This window comes from Pseudophryne corroboree, chromosome 5 (genome assembly GCF_028390025.1).
Source record: "Pseudophryne corroboree isolate aPseCor3 chromosome 5, aPseCor3.hap2, whole genome shotgun sequence".
NCBI lineage: Eukaryota > Metazoa > Chordata > Amphibia > Anura > Myobatrachidae > Pseudophryne > Pseudophryne corroboree.
Window position 1 is genome coordinate 212324974 of NC_086448.1, and position 23010 is coordinate 212347983.

The 23010-nt window shown below is 48.5% G+C and overlaps 1 protein-coding gene across 2 annotated transcripts in view; it reads right to left on the minus strand.

Moving 5' to 3' along the window:
- Nucleotides 1–23010, minus strand: part of EPC1 (enhancer of polycomb homolog 1) — a 127579-nt gene that overhangs the window by 79122 nt on the left and 25447 nt on the right. The window contains exon 1 of one of the 2 annotated variants that reach the window (XM_063922079.1): nucleotides 7789–8191. The exons of the other annotated variant lie outside the window; for it this stretch is intronic. Within the exon in view, the coding sequence (XP_063778149.1) occupies nucleotides 7789–7941 (153 nt within the window). The 5' untranslated portion in view covers nucleotides 7942–8191. Of the gene's footprint in view, nucleotides 1–7788; nucleotides 8192–23010 lie in introns of those variants that run through there. 2 annotated transcript variants of the gene reach the window in all.

Sequence of the window (23010 nt, forward strand, 5' to 3'; positions counted from 1 at the left end):
GCAGAGTTTCGCAGCCACTGGTGAATTGTATAAAGCTGCCCTTGCCTGTCCTATGTACACCCGGCAGCTGCAGAGTGGAGCAGGCGCCAGGAAAAATACATTTTCTCAACCTAAATTGCTCCCTTCTCATAGCCTCATAAGGTGCTGAAAGAAATGGGTGCTAAATTTGTGGTTTAGGCGTCCAAACACCAGGGAGTGTGGGTGTGAGGCTGTCAGTGCCAGGTATCCACTGGAGCAATTTAATTGTTGCTCCATTTAGGTGTGAACAGCTGCCGATGCCAGCATTTCTGCTTGCAGCCCCCAATGCGGGTGAGCAGAAGTGTGAAACGTCACTTTTCGCATTGTGTCCAGCACTTTACTCGGGTTTAGCCGTATGCTGTTTTATTTTTGTCCTCCTGGGGTCACTGGCTCTCTGGAACAGTCTCACAGTTGCTAAATCACTACATACATGACTGAAAAATTGTGATCTCTATCATGAGCATTTCCAATCATTCCGTAGCATAGTATATTTTTGTTAAATGTATTACACCATGTTGAGTTTTATTTTTATTTGTGGCATTTGGGATATTATGGAGCAGCAAACCAAAGCTTTTCTCAATCATGAGAGTATGTCCATAATAATAGCCCTTTCAGACTAGTAAAAATTTCCCGGGTTTTTGCACGTGAACGTGCATCAACCCAAGATTTTGCTTAGTCTGAAAGGGTCCTAAAGCAATATTCCGGGTTGAGCGTCCCGGCATTTCATCCCAGGTCGCGACCTGGGTTGAAGCCGGAATCGCCCCTTGAGGTGTGCAGTGTGAACAGGTAAGCCCGGGTCAAGGCGACCCTGCACCCGTTCTCTGCATAGGAGGTGGCGGCACTTGGAGATGGTCAGTGGTGACGTCACCAACCCAGCAGCAAGTCTGAAAGCGGTCCCAAGCCAGGTCGTACCCGGGAACCACCTGTGTATACATTCCCGGAAGCGACCCGGCTTTGTAAGTCTGAAAGGGGTATACGTTTATACCTATGGTATGCAATAATGTATTAGCATTTCCTGTACACTATATATCTGGCTTTTGAGAAAAGTTATCTATATTGAAACATGTTAAGCAGAACGAGGAGAGGATCTTTACTAATACCATCAGCACTTGAGAACTTTAATCAAAAGGGACACTCTGCACGTCGTCTAGTGGGGACCCGGGAAGGATACAAGCTATGTAAGATGTGCCTTTTTTCATAGGACTCTGGTAGATGACCCATTCATCTGTATTACAGGATTGTCATTATTTGTCAAATGCTTTCATTTTACATGTGTTTTGTTATGGAAAATTACTACACTAGATTAAAAGAATCCTGTTTATACGGTGCTGAATTAGATTTTTTTTATTCTTTTCTTTCTGTGGTTCATATCTAAAGGCTCACTACAAAACACAAGTGTGCATTTGGTGTGCCATCTGGGGTTTACTGAGAAGAAGTCTACTGGTGATAGAATCTCATTGGAAAAGGACATTTTGTTCCTACTTGTACACATTATTGTGTCGGTTTGGGTACGGGATCCCGGCGGTCAAAATAGTGACAACGGGATCCCGACCGCCAGAATGCCCTTGCGGGTTCACTGCGCTCGCAGTGCTGCGGGCTCGGTGGCTCGCCACAGGTTCTATTCCCACTCCATGGGTGTCGTAGACACCCAGCAGTGGGAACAGCTGTGTCGGTGCTGCCAGTATTCTGGCGGTCGGGATCCCGGCATCTGTATTCTGACCACTGGGATCCCGGCCGCCGGCATCCTGACTACATCCCATTGCGTCCCTACGTGAGCATATACATATTTCCCAACATGAACCATTTTAGGATAACTGCAGTCTGCTTCCAGTTTTCCCAACTAAGTTTCAATTTATATATCTACTAACTTCATTCTTTCTTAGACTTAATATAAGCTTCTCAAGACTATCCTTAATATGATAACAATGCAATTGTTACTCAGATTGGGTGTAAATACCGCAAGCCCCATTGTAAAATGGGCTTTTTAGACATTTTTCCTGTTGCTCCTAACAGTTTAGATGGGTTTAGCGCAGGCATGTCCAAACTGCGGCCCTCCAGCTGTTGTGAAACTACATATCCCAGCATACCCCGACACAGTTTTGTGGTCAGAGAATGCTAAAGCCGTGTCAGGGCATGATGGGATGTGTTGTGTCAACAGCTGGAGGGCCGCTGTTTGGACATACCTGGTTTAGCGGTTTATGTAGCTAAACCTGGTCAATTTGGGCACGACCAGCACGAAAAAAAAAAAAGAACTGGTCTTCCAGTGCTGGAACAATTGCATATCAGCCCATCTAAAGTGATAGACAATATGGCATGACAGACACACTAGTACAAATTAAGTGCACCTTACGATGTAGAATTATTGTGCCCAAATGCACTTCCGAATACAGCAGCTAAACCTGAGCCAAGTATTGGGCTGCGCGAAAGTCTGACCTTCTGCTTACCACCTCAAAAGGAAGCGAGCGGAAACAATGGGCCCTCACGACAAAACAATTAAATAGCTCCTGTCGGGTGCCGAAAAACTACCGAACTCCACCCTATATGGGGGGGGTGCTATTCTCAATTAGCAAGCAGCGAGGGTGAGTGCCCGGAGCTATTCAATTTACTGCACCATGACCAGCACTTAAGTCAAGCACTTAAGTCGCGACATGCAATTTAACGCAACTAATACCTGAGGCTTAGTAACGGTAAGCTGCATTTTCCATTTTAAGTGCTGACCAGAATGCGGTTACCACATGCTGGAACATCAAGATTATGACAGAGGTACCAAACAGCACAGAGTTCTGTTTGCACCCACCAATCTCTCCACTCTCTCTAAAGCAGGGCTGGGGAACCTGCGGACCTCCAGCTGTTGCTGAATTATACATCCCAGCATGCCCTGCAAGTTTTAGCATGTCAAATAGCAAAACTGTACATAGCAGGGCATGCTGGTATGTGTAGTTCGACAGCTTGAGGGCCAAAGGTTCCCCACCCCAGCTCTAAAGTGACGGGACATTGTGAGGCGATATTCAATTGTGTTTGTTTTATCGCGCCTAGACAGGCCGGGTTTAGCCGCATGAAACAGCTAAATCTGACCAAAGCGCTGGGCGCTATGCGAAAAGTGCCGTTTAAGTGCCCAGATGGGTCACTTTTCAGCTCAGGTGGCTACAAGCTTAAAGGTGTCTCCCCGCAGCTCTGCGTGCCCAAACGAAACAATTGAACTGCTGCATTTGGAACAATCTAGTTGCGGCTGCAGTGAGAAACAACTAACTTCCCCCCTAAGGCTGGGTACACACTTAAAAGATTTATCAGTCACTCCAACAGAGCAGACAATTTAGTAAACTATACACACTTACCAATTGGCAGCTCGCATTTGAATTTGCCTAGCCAGCTGCGATGTCAGTGGTCCCTCCAGCCAGTGTACAGGCGGCTCGCGGGTTGCCCGTACACACATGCAGATGTACCAATATATCTCAGATATATCAGCATCTGCTGTGCTGCAGGCCATCGTTCACAGACATATCGGGTGTACACAAGCAGATGAACTAGAGATATAGCATTTGTTACTAGAATGAACAATATGGGTGGAATTCAATTGTTTGTCCGCCTGCAGCCACTAGATGGTACCAAAACATAGCTATTTAATAATAGCACAGTTCGAGCACGATGGCCGCCAGCGTCTACATTTCAGCTCGCATCCCCCCAATGGTGGCAAGCTGAAATGAGCAAAAAGTGACCCATTTGGATGCCCAAAACGGCACTTTCCGTGATCGCGGCTAAACCAGACCTTTATTGCCGCAATCAGCATGAAAAAGAAAAAAAACAACTGAATTGCGCTCTACGATCTCCTGTCACTTTAGATGAGATCGAGGGTGCAAAATAACACCCTATGTGGTAAATTCAATTGTTTCACCCTGCTGCTACCACCAGGGGACGCAGAACAGAGCAATTCAATTGTTGCTCTGTTTATGAGTCCAGTAGCCACAAAAAAAAAAAATGTGTGGAGCCTTGGGACTTTGGAGGAGTTTAGCTGTTTTAGGCTGCTAAACCCGGTCTGTTTGGACATTACATGCGCGATGTGCATGGGCGCCCAAACACAATTGAATTGTAACAATTGTTTGGGCGTCTAACACAATTGGCCGGATTTCTGCTTACCATCTCAGAAAGGAGAGAGAAGAAATGTGCGCCCGCTACACTTGTGCCCAACGGTACAAACAATTGATCTGTGCTATGGAAACCGTAGCAAGGATAGAATGATTCAATCTTGTTTGGGGGGAGGGGATTCACTTTTTTATTTAAAACTGGGGGCTGGGTGCTCACTCAGCATTACGGATTATAGGGGCCAATTTAATTTGTTTTGGGCGTCTAAAAATCCCATCTAAATGAGGCTGTTTAGAAGCCCAAATTGGCACAACTGAATTGATGTTTAGGCGCCCATGCACATCGCGTCCAAACAAAATGGGTTTAGCTGCGTAAATGGCTAAAAACCAATCTTAAAGTCCAACTTTGTGTGTCCAAACTCCCGTTTGGATGCCAAAAGGCTAAACACACACTTAAGTGTCAACCCTGCGGCTACTGGGCGTCTATATGGAGCAACAATTTAATTGCTTTGCGCCGTCTAGTGCTAAATGGAGAAAAAAAAAAAAATAGAATCGCCCTCTTAACATTAAAAATAAAAAAAAGTACATCTCTGAAAATGTAATACCCCTTTCACACCGCCTCAGGCGGCATGACACGGGAGCTTCCAGGGTGCGACCCGCCTCAGGAACCTTTCACACCGCAGTCAGCAGCGACGGCGCTTGGAGATCACATGATCGCCAAGCGCCGCCCGTACCCAGAGAGTGAATGGGAAACGTGTCGCATCGACCCGGCTCCCATTTACACCGCACAGTGAGCCGGGTTGAACACAGTCAACCCTGCTCACGACCTGGGATGAAATACCGGGTCACTTGACCCAGTATTACAACCCTGGCACCTTTCACACCGCACATAAACACGGGTTATGCGCGTTCATGTGCCAATAACCAGTGTTTAATTACTGCACATCTAAAAACAGCCACAGGATATCAACTTTCTTTACAACTATATAGCATTTTTGACTACACATAAGGGTCAATTCAATTTGCCGACCGTTGAATAGTGCCGGAAATTAGCTCCCGGCGCTATTCAATACAGCACCATGTGAAACTAAATTGTAGGGATTTCTTCTCACACCCCCGAGGGTGCGAATAGAAAACCAACAAAAGTGATGGCGCGTGGCCGGCGCAATGCCGATTCTGACGGGAATCACAAATCGCACCGGGCAGTTAAGTCGGAGAATGCCCGATCTCCCGACAATTCAACCTGTTAAGCCCGTAAGAACGGGCAATCGCCGACTTAACATTGAGCAGAACTGAAAAGCGCCGAGAGCTAATTCCCAGCACTATTCAACTGTCTGCAGATTGAATTGACATACTAGTTCATTAACCAGGAGATAACTGTATTATGTATTTCTCCAGTTATGCATTTTTTTTTATTATTATTTTTTAAACGGGATTGCAGACAACGCATGGCACCATATGAGGATAATAATTGCTCAGAACTGTCAGCGTGTAAGGAAATTTGGAAAATACCATCTTTACCTTGCTTCAGGTTAGAACTGTGTAATGTCAGTAGTTTATAAAAAAAATCTTATCTAAAAATCTTTAAGTATTTATTCTTAGAAGAAAAAGAACACCTTTTCAGTGACCAAGTGCTGATAATGACAGATAATTGCCTATTTACCAAGCAAATAGTAAAAGGAAAGGTAAATAAAAAGGCCATTACGCAGGGCTGCAGACTGCTCTTACAATTCTGAAAGTGAAACTAGTTACTTACTCAAGTTGTAATTCACACGATGTAATTAGAGTTTACATTTACATATGAATTTAGAACGTACATTCTCTCCGCACAAGTTACATATGGCTGTCAAAATGCATTACATACCGAACTACTGCTGCTATAGACACATATGTATTTAATTGATAAATGCCTCATAAATAGCTCAAGCAGTTTATACACTGACAGTTTTTAGTTAAAATCATAAATTATTCACATTTCTTCCAACGGACTGTCACGTGTTCCACATATAACCAAAAGGTCACAATCGTATTTGGAAAATACCAGAAAGCAACTAGCCATAGCAACAGCTGATGGACTAAGCAGTCAACATTTGTAAAATGAATGTGTGCAGGAAAAGAACAAGGTATCAGAAGACAGACATTTGTGGAAAAGAAAACCACAGTTTGACAAAAGTTAAAGATGCAGAATGGACAAACTGAAAGTAAACTTCACAAACAGAACTTTAATTTCATTACAGCACCTTTCCCTTCAGGTGAAATGCTGCAAAAGGAGCTGCTGCTATGGAAACCATTTGTATATAGCAGACCAAAATTTGACAAAATAACCTTAAAGTCAGGTGCTAAACAGACACAGGATCATACCATAAAGGGGAAATTCAAAACGATGTGGACAGTGCAAGTCCAGAGTGCCGGGCACAATACAGTCAACTGAATATCTCTGGCCACTTAACCAAGGAGCTACAACCCCGATGCGCTAACCGAATCGACCCGCGGAGTTCAATTCAAACCGATGTGCCGCTAAGCATCATGGCGATACCCGCTGCACCCATATCGGCCATTTACAGGAATTACGGCGTCGGCACGTTTCCTTTGCACTAAGGTGCAAGAAACACTTCCGATGCCAGAATGTGCAATGTGCCATTGCAGAACCAAACATTTTTGCCCTTTGAACATAATATAATTCACTTGATTAATAAAACCTGGATATAAATAGTTTATAGATATCTATTTGTGGCAAAAACAAAAACTAACAAGACTTCCACTTTGCTTGGATATTATAATTTGTTTCTTTTTCTGAGTCAGTAACAAAACCTACATATATCCTAAAAACATCTTATGTACTTTACATCAGTCATTCTTAAATAACAATACGATGACTAACAAAACAAAGAAAAGTAAAGACCTACAAAGCATGAAAGTAAACACTGTGCCCAAAACACTGCCAAATATTGTAACTGGTTCCATGACATGAAAACAACTGTGGCCAGAACACTGATGCAGTGGGTAAAAACCTATATGAATTCAAATCAAGAGGATTTTCCGTAACCAAAACAACTTTACACTTAGGTACTGACTGCAAAACTGTATTAAAATCAAGACACAGAAAATTGCTGCCACTACATGCACACAAGAAAATCAGTGTAATGTTTATAATCGGTGTGTGCCAGGATCTCTCAGGGTAACCAAATAGCATGCAATGTGCTCGGGAGTGCTGGGACAGGCAGGGCAGGAGTGTGGCATGGGCTGTATGGCAGAGGAAGAGTTGCAGCCTCCCTGTGCTCCTGTCAGATCTGGATGTACACAAACCATCCCACAAGGTGAGCGCTGCCTGCTCTCGGACTCCCCCTGCCGCCCGCTGCAGCCACTGCACCTTCCCAGCGCTCACAACAAGCCCAGCCCAAAGGCAGAAGACACACAACAAAATGGCCGACCGCGGCCCGTCACGTGACCCCCTTTGTGCCTTCCCGGCCCGATTTACCCCCGTTAACCCCCTCCGGCCACTGAACTAGGGGTACGTACGCTCCGGACACAGGCCCTAGTGACCACATTCGGTGCTATCGGGGAGCCAGAGGCCCGGGAGCGCCCCCTGCGCCACCCCTCCCAAGGCGGCGGCGAGAGGACAGAAGATGGCCGCCATGCTGTGCGCAGAGCTATGCGGGGGGAGTGTGGGGTGGGGGGAGGCAATCATTACCGACTCCTCTTCCTTCTCCATGCCGGTCGGCATCTGGGGCACGGCCCGGTTGATGGAGGCATACTCGTGCAGGTCCGGGAGGTCCTCGCAGCGGAAGACGGGTAACGGTTTGGACGCATCCAGCGCCCGCGCCCGGAACGACAACTTGCTCATTGTCCAGCGTCTAGCACAGAGCCATGCGACCGACGTGCGCGGAAATCCCTCCGGGCCGCCTCCTCATGGGGCTCTGCGAGCTATTCGGTGCTCCGGGGGTTATTCCGTGGGGGTCTCTGCGCTCAGGCGTCTCGCTCTCTCCCTCCCTCCTCAGTACGCCACGGCCAACATGGCGGACATTAAAACTCCGCTGTCTGCTCCCCCAGCCAACCCGAGCTGCGCAGCCATTCCCAGAGTGCATCGCGCGCGGGCGCGCACCCCGGCCAGCCGCAGCGGTCGGGGGCGCGCTCGGAGTGGAGCCGGGGCGGGGGCGCGCCTGGCACAGGAGAGAAGCCAGTGTGTGGGGCACAACCATGTACAACAAACCCCCTCCAGCAGTTAGTAGTGTACAGAGGGACTAGATCATTATCCTTTACCTGAGTGCAGCTCCATCCCCACAGAGCACAGTACAAGCTCCCAGTGACCACAGTTTTAACTGCATGGTATGAGAAACATCTGGCAGTCAAAGTATTAATGCATTTCCTAGGACAGTGATTCCCAAACTGCGTCCCTCAGGACACTTGCAGGGGTGCCTTGGATTGGTGGTCCAGGACAAATTCAAATTATTTATGGTCGGTGTAATGGGCAAAACCGATGCTTGTGGCTTCCAATGATAAAATATGCAGACAAACAGAAGTGAATACTGTCCCTCACCACATAATTGAACATCAGGTTGACATACGGTATAAATATAGTTTACTTAATATTTTTTTCTGAATTTCTCCGTGAGAAACATTTGGCCTAAGGGTGCTATGAAAAAAAAATTCTGATACTCTAGAGCGCCGTGATTCCAAAACGTTTGGGAACCACTGACCCAGGAAGCAATTCAGGGTATTTTACGTCCTGCGCACTGTATTTGACCGCAATAGTTGCGCACCACATCCATCCTAGCCAACATTATGGGGCAGTACGGATGGTGTACTGGTTAGCATTACTGCCTCACAGCACTATGGTCATGGGTTTGATTCCCACCATGGCTCTTTACTGTGTGGAGTTTGTATATTCTCCCCGTACTTGCGTGGGTTCCCGCCAGGTACTCCGGTTCCTCCCACATTCCAAACATACACTGGTAGGTTAATTGGATCCCAACAAAATTAACCTAAGCTCCACTGAGACAGGAACTGATGTGAATGGCCAAATATTCTCTGTAAAGCACTGCGGAATATGTCTGCACTATATAAATACCTATAATAATAAAATAATTATTATTTTGTATTTTAAGATTAAGCTGCAGTAACAAAAATGAAAAAGTGAATGCAATTAAAATAAAGCAATTACTTTGCTGTTTTAGATAAAGTGCAGTGTCTATCTGGAGCACGCTTTTGTTTAGGTGCCAAGCGTTGGGAACTTTATGGGTAATGTACTGTAATAGATAATCTATTGTACCCATTTAACACCGCCTGAAATATCCCAGGATTTTGTACGGGAGAGCGCAAAATCCTGGGATTGCAGGTGGTGTAAAAGGGTTTCTCTAACGTCCTAGTGGATGCTGGGGACTCCGTAAGGACCATGGGGAATAGACGGGCTCCGCAGGAGACTGGGCACTCTAAAGAAAGATTAGGTACTATCTGGTGTGCACTGGCTCCTCCCTCTATGCCCCTCCTCCAGACCTCAGTTAGAATCTGTGCCCGGCCAGAGCTGGGTGCTCCTAGTGGGCTCTCCTGAGCCTGCTAGTAAAAGAAAGTATTTGTTAGGTTTTTTATTTTCAGTGAGCTTCTGCTGGCAACAGACTCACTGCTACAGGGACTGAGGGGAGAGAAGCAAACCTACCTGTCTACAGCTAGGTTGCGCTTCTTAGGCTACTGGACACCATTAGCTCCAGAGGGTTCGAACACAGGCATCTGTCCTCGATCGTCCGTTCCCGGAGCCGCGCCGCCGTCCCCCTCGCAGAGCCAGAAGAACAGAAGCTTGAAAACGGCAGCTGAAGACTCCTGTCTTCATTTAAGGTAGCGCACAGCACAGCAGCTGTGCGCCATTGCTCCCAGCACACTTTCACACTCCGGTCACTGTAGGGTGCAGGGCGCTGATGGGGGGGGGCGCCCTGGGCAGCAATTGAAGTACCTTTTTGGCATAACATACATATATACAGTCAGGCACTGTATATATGTAAAAACCCCCGCCATTTTTTTCACACAGAAGCGGGACAGAAGCCCGCCGCTGAGGGGGCGGGGCCTTCTTCCTCAGCACACCAGCGCCATTTTCTCTTCACAGCTCCGCTGGAAGGACGCTCCCCAGGCTCTCCCCTGCAGTATCCAGGTACAAGAAGGATAAAAAAAAGAGAGGGAGGGGCACATAAATTTAGGCGCAAAAGACATAAAAATCGGCAGCTATTGGGTAATCACTTATTATAGTGAATATCCCTGGGTTATATAGCGCTGTGGTGTGTGCTGGCATACTCTCTCTCTGTCTCCCCAAAGGCCTTTGTGGGGTCCTGTCCTCAGTCAGAGCATTCCCTGTGTGTCTGCTGTGTGTCGGTACGGCTGTGTCGACATGTTTGATGAGGAGGGTTACGTGGAGCCGGAGCAAGTGCGGATAAATGTGGTGTCGGGGCCGACACCTGATTGGATGGATATGTGGAAGGTCTTAAATGATAATGTAAGCTCCTTGCATAAAAGGTTTGACGACGCTGCAGCCTTGGGACAGCCGGGGTCTCAACCCGGACCTGCCCAGGCGACTCAGAGGCCGTCAGGGTCTCATAAACGCCCACTATCTCAGATGGTTGACACAGATGCCGACACGGAGTCCGACTCCAGTGTCGACGATGATGAGGCACAATTACAGCCTAAGATGACCAAGGCCATCCGCTTCATGATTATTGCAATGAAAGATGTATTGCACATTTCAGAGGTTAACCCTGTCCCTGACAAGAGGGTGTATATGTTTGGGGAGAAAAAGCAGGCAGTGACTTTTCCCCCGTCACATGAATTAAATGAGTTATGTGAAGAAGCGTGGAGTTCCCCTGATAAGAAAGTGGTGATTTCCAAAAAATTACTGCTGGCGTACCCTTTCCCGCCAACGGACAGGTTACGTTGGGAATCCTCCCCTAGGGTAGACAAGGTGCTGACACGCTTATCTAAGAAGGTGGCCCTGCCGTCTCAGGATACGGCCGCCCTAAAGGATCCTGCGGATAGGAAGCAATCTTGAAGTCAGTGTATACACACTCTGGTACTCTACTGAGACCAGCTATTGCTTCAGCCTGGATGTGTAGCGCTGTAGCAGCATGGACAGATACTCTGTCAGAGGACATAGATGCTCTGGACAGGGATACTGTCTTGCTAACCCTGGGCCATATAAAAGACGCCGTCTTATATATGCGGGATGCCCAGAGGGACATTTGCCTGCTGGGCTCTAGAATTAATGCAATGTCCATTTCTGCCAGGAGGGTCTTATGGACTCGGCAATGGACAGGGGATGCCGATTCTAAAAAACACATGGAGGTTTTGCCTTATAAGGGTGAGGAATTGTTTGGGGACGGCCTCTCGGACCTTGTGTCCACAGCGACAGCTGGAAAGTCGACTTTCTTGCCTCAGGTTTCCTCACAGCTTAAGAAAGCACCGTATTATCAAATGCAGTCCTTCCGTTCTCAGAGAAGCAAGAAGGTCAGAGGTGCATCCTTTCTTGCCAGAGGCAGGGGTAGAGGAAAGAAGCTGCACCATGCAGCTAGTTCCCAGGAACAAAAGTCCCCCCCGGCTTCCACTAAGTCCACCGCATGACGCTGGGGCTCCACAGGCGGAGCCAGGAGCGGTGGGGGCACGTCTCCGAAAATTCAGCAACCAGTGGTTTCGCTCACAGGTGGATCCTTGGGCTATACAAATTGTATCTCAGGGATACAAGCTGGAGTTCGAAGTGACTCCCCCTCACCGTTACCTAAAATCAGCCTTGCCAGCTTCCCCCACGGAAAGGGAGGTAGTCCTGGCGGCAATTCACAAGCTGTACCTCCAGCAAGTGATAATGGTCCCCCTCCTTCAACAGGGAAGGGGTTACTATTCCACACTGTTTGTGGTACCGAAACCGGAAGGTTCGGTAAGACCCATTCTGAATTTAAAATCCTTGAACATTTATATGAAAAAATTCAAGTTCAAAATGGAATCGCTCAGAGCGGTCATTGCAAGCCTGGAAGAGGGAGATTTTATGGTATCTCTGGACATCAAGGATGCTTACTTGCATGTCCCCATTTATCCACCTCACCAGGAGTACCTCAGGTTTGTGGTACAGGACTGTCATTACCAATTCCAGAAGTTGCCGTTTGGTCTGTCCACGGCACCGAGAGTATTTACCAGGGTAATGGCCGAAATGATGGTACTCCTTCGGAAGCAAGGAGTTACGGTTATCCCGTACTTGGACGATCTCCTCATAAGGGCGAGGTCCAGGGATCAGTTGTTGATCAGCGTAGCACACCCTCAGGAAGTGTTGCAACAGCACGGCTGGATTCTGAATATTCCAAAGTCGCAGCTGATTCCTACGACGCATCTGCCCTTCCTGGGTATGATTCTGGACACAGAACAGAAGAATGTGTTTCTCCCGGAGGAGAAGGCCCAGGAGTTAGTGACTCGGGCCAGGGACCTCCTAAAACCAAAACAGGTGTCGGTGCATCACTGCACGCAAGTCCTGGGAAAGATGGTGGCCTCATACGAAGCCATTCCCTTCGGCAGGTTCCATGCGAGGATCTTTCAGTGGGATCTGTTGGACAAGTGGTCCGGATCGCATCTTCAGATGCATCGGCTGATCACCCTGTCCCCGAGGGCCAGAGTGTCTCTTCTGTGGTGGCTGCAGAGTGCTCATCTTCTCGAGGGCCGCAGGTTCGGCATACAGGGCTGGGTTCTGGTGACCACGGATGCAAGCCTCCGCGGATGGGGGGCAGTCACTCAGGGAAGAAACTTCCAAGGGCTGTGGTCAAGTCGGGAGACTTGTCTGCACATAAATATACTGGAACTAAGGGCCATATACAACGCCCTGAGTCAAGCGGAGCCCCTGCTTCGAGACCAACCAGTGTTGATTCAGTCAGACAACATCACGGCGGTCGCCCATGTAAACCGCCAGGGCGGCACAAGAAGCAGGGTGGCGATGGCAGAAGCCACAAAGATTCTTCGTTTGGCGGAGATTCACGTACAAGCACTGTCAGCAGTGTTCATTCCGGGAGTGGACAACTGGGAAGCAGACTTCCTCAGCAGACACGACCTCCACCCGGGAGAGTGGGGACTTCATCAGGAAGTCTTCACACAGATTGCAAATCGATGGGAACTGCCACAGGTGGACATGATGGCGTCCCGCCTCAACAAAAAGCTAAAAAGATATTGCGCCAGGTCAAGGGACCCTCAGGCGATAGCTGTGGACGCGCTAGTGACACCCTGGGTGTTCCAGTCGGTATATGTGTTCCCTCCTCTTCCTCTCATACCCAAGGTACTGAGAATAGTAAGAAAAAGAGGAGTGAGAACAATACTCATCGTTCCGGATTGGCCAAGAAGGACTTGGTACCCAGAACTACAAGAGATGATCACAGAGGACCCATGGCCTCTGCCTCTCAGACAGGACCTGTTGCAACAGGGGCCCTGTCTGTTCCAAGACTTACCGCGGCTGCGTTTGACGGCATGGCGGTTGAACGCCGGATCCTAACGGAAAAGGGCATCCCGGATGAAGTGATTCCTACGCTGATAAAGGCTAGGAAGGATGTAACAGCTAAGCATTATCACCGTATATGGCGAAGATATGTTGCTTGGTGTGAGGCCAGGATGGCCCCTACAGAGGAATTCCAGCTGGGTCGATTTCTGCACTTCCTACAGTCAGGTGTGACTATGGGCCTGAAATTAGGGTCCATAAAAGGTCCAGATTTCGGCCCTATCCATTTTCTTTCAAAAAGAACTGGCTTCACTGCCTGAGGTTCAGACGTTTGTAAAGGGAGTGCTGCATATTCAGCCCCCTTTTGTGCCACCAGTGGCACCTTGGGATCTTAACGTTGTGTTGGATTTCCTGAAATCCCACTGGTTTGAACCACTTAAGACCGTGGAACTAAAGTATCTCACGTGGAAAGTGGTCATGCTGTTGGCCTTAGCATCGGCGAGGCGTGTATCAGAATTGGCGGCTTTGTCATGTAAAAGCCCTTATTTGATCTTCCATATGGACAGGGCAGAATTGCGGACTCGTCCCCAATTTCTCCTAAAGGTGTTATCATCGTTTCATTTGAACCAACCTATTGTGGTCCCTGCGGCTACTCGGGACTTGGAGGACTCAAAGTTGCTGGACGTAGTCCGGGCTTTGAAAATATATGTTTCCAGAACGGCTGGAGTCAGGAAGACTGACTCGCTGTTTATTCTGTATGCACCCAATAAGCTGGGTGCTCCTGCTTCAAAGCAAACTATTGCTCGCTGAATCTGTAGCACAATTCAGCTGGCTCATTCTGCGGCTGGATTGCCGCATCCAAAATCAGTGAAAGCCCATTCCACAAGGAAGGTAAGCTCTTCTTGGGCGGCTGCCCGAGGAGTCTCTGCTTTACAGCTTTGCCGAGCGGCTACTTGGTCGGGTTCAAACACTTTTGCAAAGTTCTACAAGTTTGATACCCTGGCTGAGGAGGACCTTGTGTTTGCTCATTTGGTGCTGCAGAGTCATCCGCACTCTCCCGCCCGTTTGGTAGCTTTGGTATAATCCCCATGGTCCTTACGGAGTCCCCAGCATCCACTAGGACGTTAGAGAAAATAAGAATTTACTCACCGGTAATTCTATTTCTCGTAGTCCGTAGTGGATGCTGGGCGCCCGTCCCAAGTGCGGACTTTCTGCAATACGTGTATATAGTTATTGCTTAATAAAGGGTTATTGTTATGAGCCATCCGTTGAGTGATGCTCAGTTGTTGTTCATACTGTTAACTGGGTAAGGTTATCACGAGTTGTACGGTGTGATTGGTGTGGCTGGTATGAGTCTTACCCTGGATTCCAAAATCCTTTCCTTGTAATGTCAGCTCTTCCGGGCACAGTTTCCCTAACTGAGGTCTGGAGGAGGGGCATAGAGGGAGGAGCCAGTGCACACCAGATAGTACCTAATCTTTCTTTAGAGTGCCCAGTCTCCTGCGGAGCCAGTCTATTCCCCATGCCCTTTACGAGTCCCCAGCATCCACTACGGACTACGAGAAATAGAATTACCAATGAGTAAATTCTTATTTTTTCTCCAAAACCTCGAGTCCATTATTCTGGGAATCCAACCCGGCTTGCGTGCATGGTTGGACACAGGTAAGACCCGGGGTAGGAGGCGGTGTAAATGGGTAAGCCGGATCATCCGACCTGGTACCTATTTACAGCATGGCAGACCTCCCGAACCACAGTGTCTAGCGGGTGGTCGGGAGGCTGAGGGTCACGGCAGACAGCAGCGCCATGCTGGTTGCCATGCAGCGCCTGAGGCTGGGACACGGCCCATGCTGTCTATGTTGGTGCCCGAAAGCACCCGAGGCTGGGGGCAGCACAGCAGTTTCCAGCTTGCATCTAGAGTGACACTCCGGCATCCCGAATTTAGCACATCTATGATCAGTTTCTCAGACATGCAGGGGGACGCTCATCACAGGGCTAGTCCACCCCTCCAGTCTGGCACTACCCCCCCCCCAGCAAGGGTGCAAAAGCAATCGCACAGCGATGATGTTTATGCACCCGCTGAGTAGCAACCTGCCAGTGCAGTTCCAGTGCGCTGGCAGGCCGCTACTCACCACGTCCTGGGTCGCAGCGGCTGCGGCCCGCCCCCGCAATGGTCCAGACACGGCTCTGTTGTCTGGACCGCACACCATTGGCACACCCCCTCCCGCCCTGTGACTGCCTCTGCCTGTCAATCAGGCAGAGGCGATCGCAGCTTTGAGATGCTTTTAGCATCTCACTGGGCTCCCGGGGATCCAGACGAGGGGACACAGTGCACTAATTGGGGTTCCCGGTCACTCTACGAAGAAAACGACACCAAAAAAATATGTAAAAAAAACTCATTTAGACCTTGAGTCCCTTTCGACCTAGAAACCATGTCTAATATACAGGGAAAAAACAGACACCAAACTGGACTTTTCAAACAATTGAATATCCCCCATAGAATCCATGATACGTTCATAGACCTATCACTGCCGGATTCGCAGAAAAAAAGCATAATTATCAGATTTTTATTTTTTATTTTGGGGGGGGGGGGGGGGGGGGGGCTGCTTAGGCTCTGAAATTTTTTTGCAGATAACAGTGCAGCGGCAACCGCTTTGGGACTAATTGTACAGTCCCGGAGGACCCCCATGGACAATTGAATTCCCCTCAAAATATTCAATTTAAACCCCTCCAAGTGCATTACTATGCATTGGGAGGGCTGTACTGGAGGTTCTACACTGCATCCTGGTATTTTTACCTTACAATAAGTATTGTGCCTACTGTACCTTTTCACCTGCTCCATGGGGGAAGGGGGGTGTACAAAAATGTAATCTAGAAAATCAGCGTGAGTTTGGAATTGGATGCAACTGCATGGAGTAGATAACGGAATTAATGACATTTATAAGATCAATGATAGAAAAATAACATTTCATATCATGGATAGAACTGTTTTTTTTTTTTATCAAATAGATATTGTTTTGAATGCAGCAGTTAGTGGTAGCTCATCAAATGAAAGAAGGCACTAAAGGTGTGTTGGGATCCAGTCTCTAGGTCGACACTGTCTAGGTCAACCACTATTGGTCGACAGTAAGTAGGTCGACATGGTTTCTAGGTTGACATGACAAAAGGTCGACATGAGTTATTCATATTTTATTTTATTTTTTTGTACTTTTTCATACTTTACGATCTATGTGGACTACAATTGGGAACGGTAACCTGTGCCAAGTGCAGCGGTAGCAGAGCGAGGCACCTTGCACGAAGCATGGCGAGCCATGCGAGGGGACACAGTGCACTAATTGCGGCTCCCGGTCACTCTACGAAGAAAACGACACCAAAAAAAAAAAAAATGTAAAAAACTCATGTAGACCTTGAGTCCCTGTCGACCTAGAAAACATGTCAACCTACTTACAGTCAGCCAATAGTGGTCGACCTAGACACTGTTGACCTAGGTCTATTCTATCTAACATACCACACCACACCCGGTGTGTTTATATTACACATTGGGGTTTAAGTGCTTGTGTGGTTATCTTCAGCCACCTGGTGGATACAACATCCACATAACCTGAAAAGGGGATTATTCATTCATGCCAAATGCTGGGTGGATTAGGACCACTAGATCAAGCAGCAGTTAGTGCCTGCCTAGAACACAGTGTAAACTCCACCAGTAAAACCCATTTTAAATAAGATGGATACAGTGTTCACCATCCATCTTTGAGCTAGAGAAAGTGGTTTTAAAGAGGGCACCGATGTAAACCTGGGTTCACACTGTGCAATATGTCTTCCGATCCCGCAGATGGTACTGACATACTGGGCACATGGTCAAGTGTGAACCCCCGATTGCGCGCTCCCTCAAGTCGTTTGCCATGTCGGCCGTGCTGCATGGCTGAAGGGACAACGCAGCAAATGAGCACTTGCAGGGGAAGGCAGCGGTGAACTATATATTATATTATATATGCTCATTCATCCCACCACATGTGCTGCGGGTGCAACTTGGTACACCAGGCTGCGACCATTCCATGGCCGAAACTAGGATTTTTGGCATCCGGGACAAGGCAGTAATTTGGTGCCCCCCCATGCGCGTGCACACACGCACACACACACACTGGAACGGTGTCAAAAACACACTAATAAACAGTTGGCAAAGAGACATCCAGCACACATTCCGTAGGAGATTGGATAGGAACACAAGAAAATTAACATGCACCTCAGATACAATATTGTGGGAGACTCTGACTGGCTAGCTGCTGTAGGAATACAAAGCCCAGTCTTCCAGTCAGGGCCTAGGACCAATTAAAGAGGAGGAGTACCAACTTTCTGGGGAAGGTACACACACACAATGTGGGTGACCCTGGCTGCAGAGTGGAGTGGCTAGTGTTATATACCTGATATAAGCCATGCAATCACTGTATCACACACTGGGGGGGGGGGGGACTCCAACTGACGTAGGACTACAAAGCCCTGCATGCAAGTTGGAGTTAGGACCACACTTTAGGAGGCAGCAGCTGTCCTGGCATATAGAGAACTCAACCCAGTGCCCACACTAATTATCTGCTGCTGCTTCCTCTCGCCTTGTCCTCCTCTGGTGGAGCTGTCGCGCAGGAAGGGGGAGACCCTGAGGTCAGGGGCAGACATAGTTTACACAGGCACAGGAGAGTGTGAACGACCACCCCCGCTCCATTCATAAGTGATATAGTTGCCAGGGGTGGAGGGGGGGGGGGGGGGGGGGGCTTGGTGTTGGTACCCAGGCATCCACGTTGGTGGTACTGCGGAGCAGGGATCTGCAGCTAGGGTTCTGGGACCTGGCAGTAGTTAGCCCCTTAGGGCCCTGTCCTCCTCTGGTGGAGCTGCGTGTGGGAGGCGCTGGGGAACAGGCCTGGGGGCAGACATCACACAGGCACAGGAGCGTGTGAGCAGCCATGGACCAGCGCTTTGGAAATTAAAGGGGGCAGCCGGTGAGTCCTTGGTCACCGCCTCTGCCCCATTCATTAGCATTCTAGTTGCTGGAGATGGGCGAGTTTCATTGGTGGTGCTGGTACCTGCAGTGAGGGTTCTTTGAGCTTGCAGAAGGTAGCCCCTTAGGGCTGAGAGAAAGGAGGGAAGGCAGAGAACCCATCTCTGCTCCCTCTCAGATTCTGCACCCGAGGCGCATGCCCCCTTAGCCCCCCCCCCCCTAGTTGCGGCCATGACTATTCGCACCTGTGATCGCACCATAGATATGATCTATGATATGCATACACACATACACACACACACACACGCCCCACACCAAACAGATCGCAAGTGTGCCAAGTTGCAGCCAAGCTGAGCTTGGCTACATCCGTCACATTTTAAGGATTCCACAGGTGACCTGGAAGACATAAGCTGTTTGGAGTCCTGATTACGGAGTTTGGGAACCACTGCCTTAGAGGATAATTAGAGGAAGAATTACTTAACTGAAAAGATAGTTAATAGGTGGGAAAACCACCCAGCAGAAGGTGTTTCCATACAGTAATGGACTGTAAACATGCTATGGATACGACAGAAGGCTATCCTAAATTTTGAAAGTTATTAATGATTGAACAGTGTGTGAAGGTTTTTGGAATGAAATAGACTAGATGGCCCTTGTGGTAATTATCTATTGTCCATTTATGTTTTTACCCTTGACCAGGGCCGAAATTAGGATTTTTGGCACCCGGGGCAAGGCAGTAATTTGGCACCCCCCATGCACACACACACTTTGGAACCATGTCAAAGACACAGTGATAAACAGTTGGCAAAGTGACAACCAGCACCATCAGCACACATTCCCAGGGAAAATGGATAGGAAAACAAGAAAATAAGAATTTACTTACCGATAATTCTATTTCTCGTAGTCCGTAGTGGATGCTGGGGACTCCGTAAGGACCATGGGGAATAGCGGCTCCGCAGGAGACTGGGCACAAAAGTAAAGCTTTAGAACTACCTGGTGTGCACTGGCTCCTCCCCCTATGACCCTCCTCCAAGCCTCAGTTAGGATACTGTGCCCGGACGAGCGTACACAATAAGGAAGGATTTTTGAATCCCGGGTAAGACTCATACCAGCCACACCAATCACAGCATATAACTTGTGATCTAAACCCAGTTAACAGCATGATAACAGAGGAGCCTCTAGAAAAGATGGCTCACTACAGCAATAACCCGATTTTTTGGTAACAATAACTATGTACCAGTATTGCAGACAATCCGCACTTGGGATGGGCGCCCAGTATCCACTACGGACTACGAGAAATAGAATTATCGGTAAGTAAATTCTTATTTTCTTTGACGTCCTAGTGGATGCTGGGGACTCCGTAAGGACCATGGGGATTATACCAAAGCTCCCAAACGGGCGGGAGAGTGCGGATGACTCTGCAGCACCAAATGAGAGAACTCCAGGTCCTCCTCAGCCAGGGTATCAAATTTGTAGAATTTTACAAACGTATTTGCTCCTGACCAAGTAGCTGCTCGGCAAAGTTGTAAAGCCGAGACCCCTCGGGCAGCCGCCCAAGATGAGCCCACCTTCCTTGTGGAATGGGCTTTTACAGATTTTGGCTGTGGCAGGCCTGCCACAGAATGTGCAAGCTGAATTGTACTACAAATCCAACGAGCAATAGTCTGCTTAGAAGCAGGAGCACCCAGCTTGTTGGGTGCATACAGAATAAACAACGAGTCAGATTTTCTGACTCCAGCCGTCCTGGAAACCTATATTTCCAGGGCTCTGACAACGTCTAGCAACTTGAGTCCTCCAAGTCCCTAGTAGCCGCAGGCACCACAATAGGTTGATTCAGGTGAAACGCTGAAAACCACCTTAGGGAGAAACTGAGGACAAGTCCTCAATTCCGCCCTGTCCGAATGGAAAATCAGATGAGGGCTTTTACAGGATAAAGCCGCCAATTCTGACACGTACCTGGCCCAGGCCAGGGCCAACAGCATGACCACTTTCCATGTGAGATATTTTAACTCCACATATTTAAGTGGTTCAAACCAATGTGACTTTTGGAACCCAAAAACTACATTTAGATCCCAAGGTGCCACTGGAGGCACAAAAGGAGGCTGTATATACAGTACCCCTTTCACAAACGTCTGAACTTCAGGGACTGAAGCTAGTTCTTTTTGGAAGAAAATTGACAGGGCCGAAATTTGAACCTTAATGGACCCCCATTTCAGGCCCATAGACACTCCTGTTTTCAGGAAATGTAGGAATCGACCTAGTTGAAAATTCCTCCGTCGGGGCCTTACTGGCCTCGCACCACGCAACATATTTTCGCCAAATGCGGTGATAATGTTTTGCGGTTATATCTTTCCTGGCTTTGATCAGGATAGGAATGACTTCATCCGGAATGCCTTTCTCCTTCAGGATCCGGCGTTCAACCGCCATGCCGTCAAACGCAGCCGCGGTAAGTCTTGGAACAGACAAGGTCCTTGCTGGAGTAGGTCCCTTCTTAGAGGTAGAGGCCACGGATCCTCCGTGAGCATCTCTTGAAGTTCCGGTTACCAAGTCCTTCTTGGCCAATCCGGAACCACGAATATAGTGCTTACTCCTCTCCATCTTATAATTCTCAGTACCTTGGGTATGAGAGGCAGAGGAGGGAACACATACACTGACTGGTACACCCACTGTGTTACCAGAGCGTCTACAGCTATTGCCTGAGGGTCCCTTGACCTGGCGCAATACTTGTCGAGTTTTATAAACATGTGGAAGACTTCTGGGTGAAGTCCCCACTCTCCCGGGTGGAGGTCGTGTCTGCTGAGGAAGTCTGCTTCCCAGTTGTCCACTCCCGGAATGAATACTGCTGACAGTGCTATCACATGATTTTCCGCCCAGCGAAGAATCCTTGCAGCTTCTGCCATTGCCCTCCTGCTTCTTGTGTCACCCTGTCTGTTTACGTGGGTGACTGCCGTGATGTTGTCCGAATGGATCAACTCCGGGTGACCTTGAAGCAGAGGTCTTGCTGAGCTTAGAGCATTGTAAATGGCCCTTAGCTTCAGGATATTTATGTGAAGTGATGTCTCCAGGCTTGACCATAAGCTCTGGAAATTCCTTCCCTGTGTGACTGCTCTCCAGCCTCGCAGGCTGGCATCCGTGGTCACCAGGACCCAGTCCTGAATGTGCGGCCTTCTAGAAGATGAGCACTCTGCAACCACCACAGGAGAGACACCCTTGTGCTTGGTGACAGGGTTATCCGCTGATGCATCTGAAGATGCGACCCGGACCATTTGTCCAGCAGGTCCCACTGGAAAGTTCTTGCGTGGAATCTGCCGAATGGGATTGCTTCGTAGGAAGCCACCATTTTTCCCAGAACCATTTCATTGATGTACTGAGACTTGGCTCGGTTATAGGAGGTTCCCGACTAGCTCGGATAACTCCCTGACTTTCTCCTCCGGGAGAAACACCTTTTTCTGGACTGTGTCCAGGATCATCCCTAGGAACAGAAGACGAGTCGTCGGAATCAGCTGCGATTTTGGAATATTGAGAATCCAATCGTGCTGCCGCAACACTACCTGAGATAGTGCTACACCGACCTCCAACTGTTCCCTGGATCTTACCCTTATCAGGGAATCGTCCAAGTAAGGGATAACTAAAATTCCCTTCCTTCGAAGGAGTATCATCATTTCGGCCATTACCTTGGTAAAGACCCAGGGTGCCGTGGACCATCCATACGGCAGCGTCTGAAACTGATAGTGACAGTTCTGTACCATAAACCTGAGGTACCCTTGGTGAGAAGGGTAAATTGGGACATGAAGGTAAGCATCCTTGATGTCCCGAGACATCATGTAGTCCCCTTCTTCCAGGTTCGCAATCACTGCTCTGAGTGACTCAATCTTGAATTTGAACCTCCGTATGTAAGTGTTTAAGATTTTAGATTTAGAATCGGTCTCACCGAGCCGTCCGGCTTCGGTACCACAACAGTGTGGAATAATACCCCGTTCCCTGTTGCAGGAGGGGTACCTTGATTATCACCTGCTGGGAATACAGCTTGTGAATGGCTTCCAAAACTGCCTCCCTGTCAGAAGGAGACATCGGTAAAGCCGACTTTAGGAAATGGCGAGGGGGAGACGTCTCGAATTCCAATTTGTACCCCTGAGATATCACCTGAAGGATCCAGGGGTCTACTTGCGAGTGAGCCCACTGCGCGCTGAAATTCATTGAGACGGGCCCCCACCGTGCCTGATTCTGCTTGTAAAGCCCCAGCGTCATACTGAGGGCTTGGCAGAGGCGGGAGAGGGCTTCTGTTCCTGGGAACTGGCTGATTTCTGCAGCCTTTTTCCTCTCCCTCTGTCACGGGGCAGAAATGAGGAACCTTTTGCCCGCTTGCCCACGAAAAGACTGCGCCTGATAATACGGCGTCTTCTTATGTTGAGAGGCGACCTGGGGTACAAACGTGGATTTCCCAGCTGTTGCCGTGGCCACCAGGTCTGAAAGACCGACCCCAAATAACT